The sequence below is a fragment of the Pelecanus crispus genome, chromosome 8 (assembly GCF_030463565.1).
Source record: "Pelecanus crispus isolate bPelCri1 chromosome 8, bPelCri1.pri, whole genome shotgun sequence".
In the NCBI taxonomy this organism is placed as follows: Eukaryota; Metazoa; Chordata; class Aves; order Pelecaniformes; family Pelecanidae; genus Pelecanus; species Pelecanus crispus.
The window spans coordinates 10529309-10536606 of NC_134650.1; the positions used below are offsets into that span (position 1 = coordinate 10529309).

The 7298-nt window shown below is 71.1% G+C and overlaps 1 protein-coding gene across 1 annotated transcript; it reads right to left on the reverse strand.

Annotated features, from left to right (window-relative positions):
• RNF44 (ring finger protein 44) lies at window positions 1-7029 on the reverse strand. The gene is given in 14 exon segments (XM_075715383.1): window positions 1-63; window positions 337-436; window positions 539-660; window positions 807-894; window positions 1060-1184; window positions 1262-1423; window positions 1628-1804; window positions 1979-2146; window positions 2669-2885; window positions 3280-3460; window positions 6589-6716; window positions 6718-6828; window positions 6870-6955; window positions 6958-7029. Coding segments are annotated over 14 exon segments (1800 nt in total).
• Between the last annotated feature and the right edge of the window lie 269 nt (window positions 7030-7298).

A 7298-nucleotide genomic window follows, 5' to 3' on the forward strand; every position in this document is an offset into this window, starting at 1 on the left:
TCAGTCCGCCTCCCGCTGCACCTCCGACGCGTCCGCCCGGCAGATGGGGCATGTGCGGTTCGCCTACGGGCAAGGAGATACCGGGGCAAGTGAGCGGGCACCCCATGGCACCAGTTGCACCCAGGGCCCCCCTACCCCACCACCAAGGGCTGAAGCACCCCGCAGCACGCCACATCCCGGGAGCGCCTGATCCAGCCCAGCACGGTGCTTGGCCCCTGCTCCCGGCGCATCCTGTGTTGCATGGCACCGAGACCACCCGCAAGGCAGCGCCCTGTGCCCACAGCACCCCAAGAAACCACCCCGCTCCCCGCAGCGGGTGCAGGCACCCGGCAGTACCTTTAACCATTTGTCGACACACTTGGCGTGGAACTCGTGGTTGCAGGGCAGGACGCGGAGAAGCTGCCGGGCCTCGAAGTCGCTGAAGCACACGACGCACCTGGGGGAGGCAGCCATCAGTATGGCCCCGCCACGCAGCCATGGCCCCCGGCCCCCCACCAGCCACCCCCGTGCCCCCCATCTGCACCCCAGGCTCACTCACAGGGTCTGCTCAGACTGGTGGCTCTCAGGGTTGAAGCGGTAGGATGGGAGGTGCTCAATGTCTGCTTTGGTGAGTCCCCGCGGCTTGGCCTCCCCCAGCCGCTCGGCCAGGTTCAGCAGCGCCTGGAGGGAGATGCAGAGGCCGGCTCAGCTCGGCTCATGCCCCGGCACAGCACCCCTCCAGGCTCTCCCCACCCTGGCGCAGCGATCCCCAACCCACCCCCGGCTCCCCCATCCCGTCACCCCACGGGGAAGCAGAGCCAACGCACCTCATAATTCTCCATCTCCACATCATCCACGTCCAGGTCTAAGCTGATTGTGGGCCCCACGGCCGTCGGCGACACGGGAAGCATAGAGCTGGGGGGGAAGGACGGGGCAGTCGGCGTGGGGCTGCAAACCCCAACCTCTGCCCTGGCATCCCCGGGGGGCAGAGCCACCTGTGCCAACACCGCGCCGCTGTGCCCCACCATCCATGGTGCCACCTCTGCCCCCCACGCCCCACCGTATCCCCCCGGTACTCACAGGAAGTAGGGCAGGAAGCTCGGGTAGTACGGGGGGGGCGGCGGAGGGGGCGGCGGAGGGGGCAGCGCCTGCTGCAGCCGGTACCGCTGGGTGTTCAGCCGCCGGGGCATCATGTGGGGGTATGGCTGCGGGGAGAGACGGGGTGCTCAGAGCCGTGCCAGCCCACATCATCCCCCAACCCCTCCACAAGCTGGGGACTCACCACGCCAAATGGCAGTTCTTGGTGCAGCGGGTCGGGGGGGAGGTAATGCAGCGGCACGGAGGGGGACAGTGTGGGAGCGTGGTGGGACGGGGGGTACGTGAAGCCTGCGATGGGGTGCTGCTCCCCTCGCAGGTCCACGTCATTGTCTATCCTCTGCAGAGGCTGTGGGGGAAACAGTTAGGCTGGGAGGGGTGTCCCAAATTACCCCCCGCCCCCGACACTAGCAGGACAGAGGCACCCTGGGCATCCCACCCATCGCCCCCAGCTCAGACCCACGGAGGCTGCAGAAGGACAAGACCCCAAGGTGGCCTTCGTTGGGCCACGGGGTGCATCATGTCCCCAGCCCATACCCCCACCCCAACTCACCATGCGCGGGTGCTGGGCTTGGAGAGGTACAAACTGCCCCAGGGGGGCCATGTGGGGCGGCTGGTGCGGGGGCACTGGCGGTGGGGGGGGGTGCAGGATGTAATGGTCGCTGGAGATGATGGGGGGGAACGTCTGGTAGGAGACGGGGAGCTGTTGCATGGCGCATGCCTGGATCAGCTGCGGGGGAGAGAGAGAAAAACGGGGGTCAGACACTCACCGTGGGCATGGCTGCACCCCTGCCCCGAGCCTCCAACAGACCCTGTGCCCCCAGAAATTTGCACTCTGGTGCGCTTGGGTACCCATGCGGCCTCCAAGCACCCGCGGCCCGGGCCGTCCCCCGCCGTGACTCACCGGGGGCGGGAGGCAGCAGAGCGGGTAGTGCTGTCCACTGAACATCACTGAGCATGCTGGGAGCTGCTGGGTGCTGCACCCAGGGATGTGCTGGCCGGCGTGGATGGGGAAGCCTTGCGTCGTGACGGTGGTAACCGTGTAGGAGAGAGGGACGGGTCCCTGGTGCACCTGAGGACGAGGCGCCGAGGGCACGGTCAGGGTACAGCCCTGGCTGAGCTGCCCCCGTCCTGGCAGGGCAGCAGCAGGGCGCTGAGCCCCCGGTGCCGGGACACAACCGCCTGGCACCTCCATCCCACTGGTGTGGCCGGAGGAGGCGGGGATGAATGCAGGCTGGGTTCAAGTGGGGTTTTGGACCCCTCTTTGCTCCCTGCAGACAGGCCGGCACAGCCTCCAACCCAGCACCGCCACCACGGACGATGGTGACAGCTGTGACATGAACAACCCTGAGGGGACTGTCCCCAGCCCCTGGGAGCAGGGACCACCCTGGGCACACCCAAGCTGGCAGGGGGACCCCAGGGTTGAAGTGCTCAGAGGACAAGAGTACTGGCAGCCTCAGGGCCGGGTGCTCCCAGCAGCAAACGACCGACAGAAGGGACCCAGGGATGTGTCTTGGGACCACCGCCCCAGGCACCAGGCCGGGGCCAGCATGGGGTCACCCTCAGGACCGGGGCTGGGGGCTGCAGCACCTACCTGGTCATGCAGATCCACCATGAATGGGTTCTGGTGGGGCGGGTGAGCGGCCGGGTGAAGCATTCGTGGCGGCGTGCTGGGGAGAGCGTAGGCGCGGGGCTCATCTACAGGGATGTGCGGCTGCTGGGGGAAGGCAGGATGCAGCTGGGGCTCATCCTGGCCCAGCAGGGTTGCCAGAGGTCGGTCGCGTCGTCCCCACTGACGCCTGGCAGGGGGGCTGCGGGGCCACCGCGGGAGAGAAACAGAGCAGGATTGACCCCCGGGCCAGGGGCACCACAGCCCCGGGCAGGGTGGCCGCAGGCGGGTCAGTGCCAGCCCGGCTCCCAGGGCGAGATGCTCAGTGCCAGGCCCGGCTCCTCATCTGGCTGGGGAAGCTCCAGAACCAGCTCCTCTGCTCACCCTGCACGTGCCCCCCGCCGTGTCCTCAGCACAAAAGAGACCCCTGCTCCCCGGGGACCCATCAGCCAGGCCAGGTGGACGTGCTTCCCTGCCACAATCTCCCCTCGAGGCCCCCCAGGAGCCAGTGGCTTGCCCCAGGAGGACCACGGAACCAGCCCCGCGTCCCCACACACCGCGGGTGACAAGGCTCAGCGTCACCCTGCACCCCGTACCTTCGCCGGAGGTGGTCGGGGCTGCTGCAGGGTCCCCCCGAGAAACGGTGCTGGTTGAAAGGGGCAGAGGGTGGCCGCCTATTCACTGCCAGTTCCCATGGTCGCATTGGTGACGTCGGGAGGCGGATGGGCACGCGGGACCTCAGGCTCCAGGCAGGGCGAGATACCAGCACCTCGGATCCTGCGAGAAGGACAGCGGGTCACGGCACCCCAACCCCCAGGGCTGCAGGAGCCCCAAATCCTCCCTATGCCCCAGGGCTGGGCAGCACCACTCCAGCCCACTCCCCCACCACCTGCTTTGGGAGGGGGAAGAGGAGGAGAGGCACAGAGCGAGCCCGGGGCAGCCGCTGCACCCGCAGACGTGCCGGGGGGGTTGCAGCCCTCCTGACTCCTGCCCGTGCCCCCTCCAGGCCGGGAGCCAGGCCCCTCGTCCCACACCCAGCCCTGCCACCCGCACCGCACAAGTGACTCCGAGCCACCCCCGTGCCACTGTCCCCCCACGGCTCAGCCCACTGCTCCCTCCCTGCAGGGATGGCAACACTGATGACTGGAGCTTGTGCTGCTCCAGGACCTAGACCTGCGCCCACCCCATCTCCTGGGGCTGGATGCAGCCCAGGGGGTAGGGGGGTGGCTAGGAAGAGCCCATCCCCCCTCCCCCCAGTTACTGTCCCTCCACTGTGTGGCCAGAGCCTCCCCCCCATGCAAGACACGGACACCGAATGAGAGAGAAGCACTTGTTTTTGGCACAGAGAAAAGCAAGCGGTGAAGGGCCTTGTGGCTGCGGCAGCATCCCAGGCTGCTCGCCGGCCGACGGGGAGCCTGAACCGTGCTGTGGGGGGGTTTCCAGCACATCCTTGGCCAAGCCGGGCTCCAGTGCTGCTCTACGGGCTGCCCTCTCTTGCTGGGCTCCTACACATCCTACTCTGGACGGACGCTGCCGCCCCAGTGACAGGCACAGGGGGCTGGCAGGGGACAGCGGGGCTCACAGCTCTGCTCTGGCTCAGTCTATGCACATCAACTCCCTGCTGTGTACGGGGCAGAACCGCACATCCCCATGGAAGGGGGGACAGGCATGGGCTGCAGCTGAAGCCGGGCAGGCAGCTCTGCTCCCCAATCTGCCCCCGCAGGCAGGGGCTCAGTGGGAACACAGCCCCGGGCCCTGCCCCATCTCCCCTCCCGCACCCAGCCTGGCGGGTGTCCCCGTGCCAGAGCCCCCCTCCCGCCGCACCGCTCAGCCCCCAGCCCCAGCGAAGTTTGGAACCACACAGAGGAGACCCCTGCGTGCGGGGCTGCACTTCCCTGGCTCCATGTGCGCCCAATCCTGCCCAGAGAGCCCCCGCCGGGCACCCTCCCTCTGCCCAGCAGGCCTCCCCGCCAGCCTCCCTTGGCCTCCACAGCCACAGCCAGCAAGCGGGAGTAGCCATGGCCTTGGCACTGCACCCCCATGCCCCTAAATCCAGCTGGCCTGCAGGCTGGTGGTGTGCCCTCCCAAAGCAGCTCCTTCTTCAGCCCTACCTCCTCCTCCTCCGTGCCCACGGCAGAGGCACGCCGGGGCCAGGAAGGGCACCCTGAGACCAGGGAGCACCGCTCGGCCCCGGGAGCAGGCGGGGGGGCCGGTGTCCCACCCCAGCAGGGAGAAGCTGTAAAGCCACGCCTGGGTGACAGGTATCACCAACCATGGCGGGAAGTCACCGGGATGAGCCCTGTGCCACACACGGGTCTCTTCTTAACCCCACCCCCATCTACCATACCATTTTGGAAGCTGAAAGCAAATTTCTCTCTCTGTTTTGGGGGGAGAAAGCGGGGGGGAACCCCAAAAGCCACAGGCTGAGCCCCCCGGGAGCTTGTCTGTGGCTGCCACCGGGCAAGAGACCATGCTCAAGGAGGGGGTTTTGCCCCATGGGTGTTTTATTCTGCCCCTGAGCCTCTGCCCAGGGTGCCAGGTGCCCAGCCAGCGGGCTGGCGGCCAGGGTGCAGCGGCGGCCCAGGTTTAACCCCGCTCCCCAGGAGCTTCCCCGAGGTGTTACCGCTTCCAGTTCCGCATCCTCACTCTCAGAGCACATGTGGTACAAAGGCCCTGCGTGACCCGGCGGGCACCTTCCACACCAGACACCGCAGCGATGGGCTTGGGGACAGGGAGCACCTCCACGGAGGAACACTAAAGCCACACAGGGGCTCGCCTGTTCGTGGGACCCCCCCCCGGACAAGGGGAGCTGCCCGGGCTCCGAGCACCCCGGGACGGCACCGCGAGGACACGTCTCCCGCCGGCGGGACGTCCCCCACTTGCCAGGACGGTGGTGGCCGAGGGGCACGGGGCTGGCATGGCCCCCGGCCCTGCCACAACCAGCACCCCCCGAGGCACCCAGCCTCCTGTCCCACGCGGGCGCACCCGGATCCCTCCCCGGCACCCGTGGCTGGGAGCCAGCGGCCACCCCGGGCAGGGTCACCGTGACCCCGCGGAGGCCACCGCAGCCCCGGAACGAGGGGGACCCCGGGCCCCGCAGCCCCCCCGGTGGGGCGGGGGCCGAGGCGGCTCCCGGGCCCCGCCGAGAACAAAGTTAGCAGCGCGCCAGCGCTCACACCCGGTGCCATCTGCTCGGGCAGAGCCGGGCTCCGGGGCTGCCGGGGGAGCCGCCCGCCCCGCCATCGCCTCCCCGGGGGTCCCGCCACCCCGGTACCACCCGTCGCCGGCTCCGTCCCGGCACCCCGGGCTCCCTCGCCCCCCCCCCCCCCCTCCCCCCCGCTGCCCCTTCCCCGCCGTTCCCACGCGAGCGCCGCCAACTCCCCCGGGAGCGGGGTCACCGCTGGCCCCGCCGCACCGGCAGCCGCTTCGGAGGGCCGCCCCGCCGACACCGACCCCGACCCCGACCCCAAACCCGAGCCCAGCCCCTGGGGTCTCCGGGACGGCGGCACACGACGAGGCGAGCGGCTCGTCCCGGAGCACCCCGACGGGTGCAGCACCCCGACGGGGCACCCCAGCCAGCAGCACCCCAAAAGCACACCCCAGCCAGCAGCACCCCCGGAGCGCAGCCCAGCCTGCAGCCGCCCCCCGCGGATGCACCGCCCGGCCGGCAGCCCGCGCCCCTCGCCGCGGCGGCAGCAGCAGCGGCAGAGCCCCGCCGGTGCCGGGCCGGGCGCGGAGCTGTGGCTTTAAGAGCGGCCGCTCCGGGGCCATGTGCTCGGCGCCAAACAAAAGCAATAACAAAGGCGGCCGCCGGGCCCCGCCGCCGCCGCCCGGGGCAGGTGCCGCCGGGGGTCCGGGGGCGGCCCCCGCCCCCGCCCCGCTCCCGCCCCCCCGCCCGCACCTACCTGCACCGATGGCCTGGGCCGCCGCTCCGGTGCCGCTGCGGCGCCCCCGCCCCCTCCCGCCGCTCTTTGTTCGCCGACGCCGGGCCCGGGCCTGCCCCCCCGCCCGCCCGCCGCCGGCCCTCCCTCCCTCCCGCCTCCCGCCCCCCGCCGGGCCGGCCCCCTCCCCGCCGCCGCTGTTTCCGGTGCCTCTTTGTTTTCCGCGGCGCGGGGCTGCGGGGCCGCCGCGGGGGGCCGGGGCAGCTGCCGCCGGGCCGGGGGGAGGACGGGGGGCGGAGGAGGACGCGGGGGGTGCCTGCCCCTTTAAGAACCGGCGGCGGGACGCACCGGACCGAGTCACAACACTCGGAGGCCCCGGGGGCGCGCGCGCGGCTGGCGGGAGGGGGAGGGCAGCGCGGTGCGCGCGCGACCCACGTGACCAGGCGTGTCACGCTCCGCAGCCATCTTGAAGGCGCGCGGCCGGGCCGCCACGCGGGGCAGCGCCGGGCTCCCCCCCCCCCCCCCGCTCCCGCGGGGGGGGTGGTGTCCTAGCAACGGCCTCCACGGAGAGGGGTCCCCTAGCAACGGGGCCCGGGGGCGGCCCGGCCGGAGCGAGAGACCCCCCGCCCCCCGTCCGCGGGGCCCGGCCCCGGTACCGGCCGCGCCGCCTCACCCCGCTGGGCCGGGCGCCAGGCCGAGGCGGCGCCTTACCTGCGGCTTCGCCCGCCGCCGTC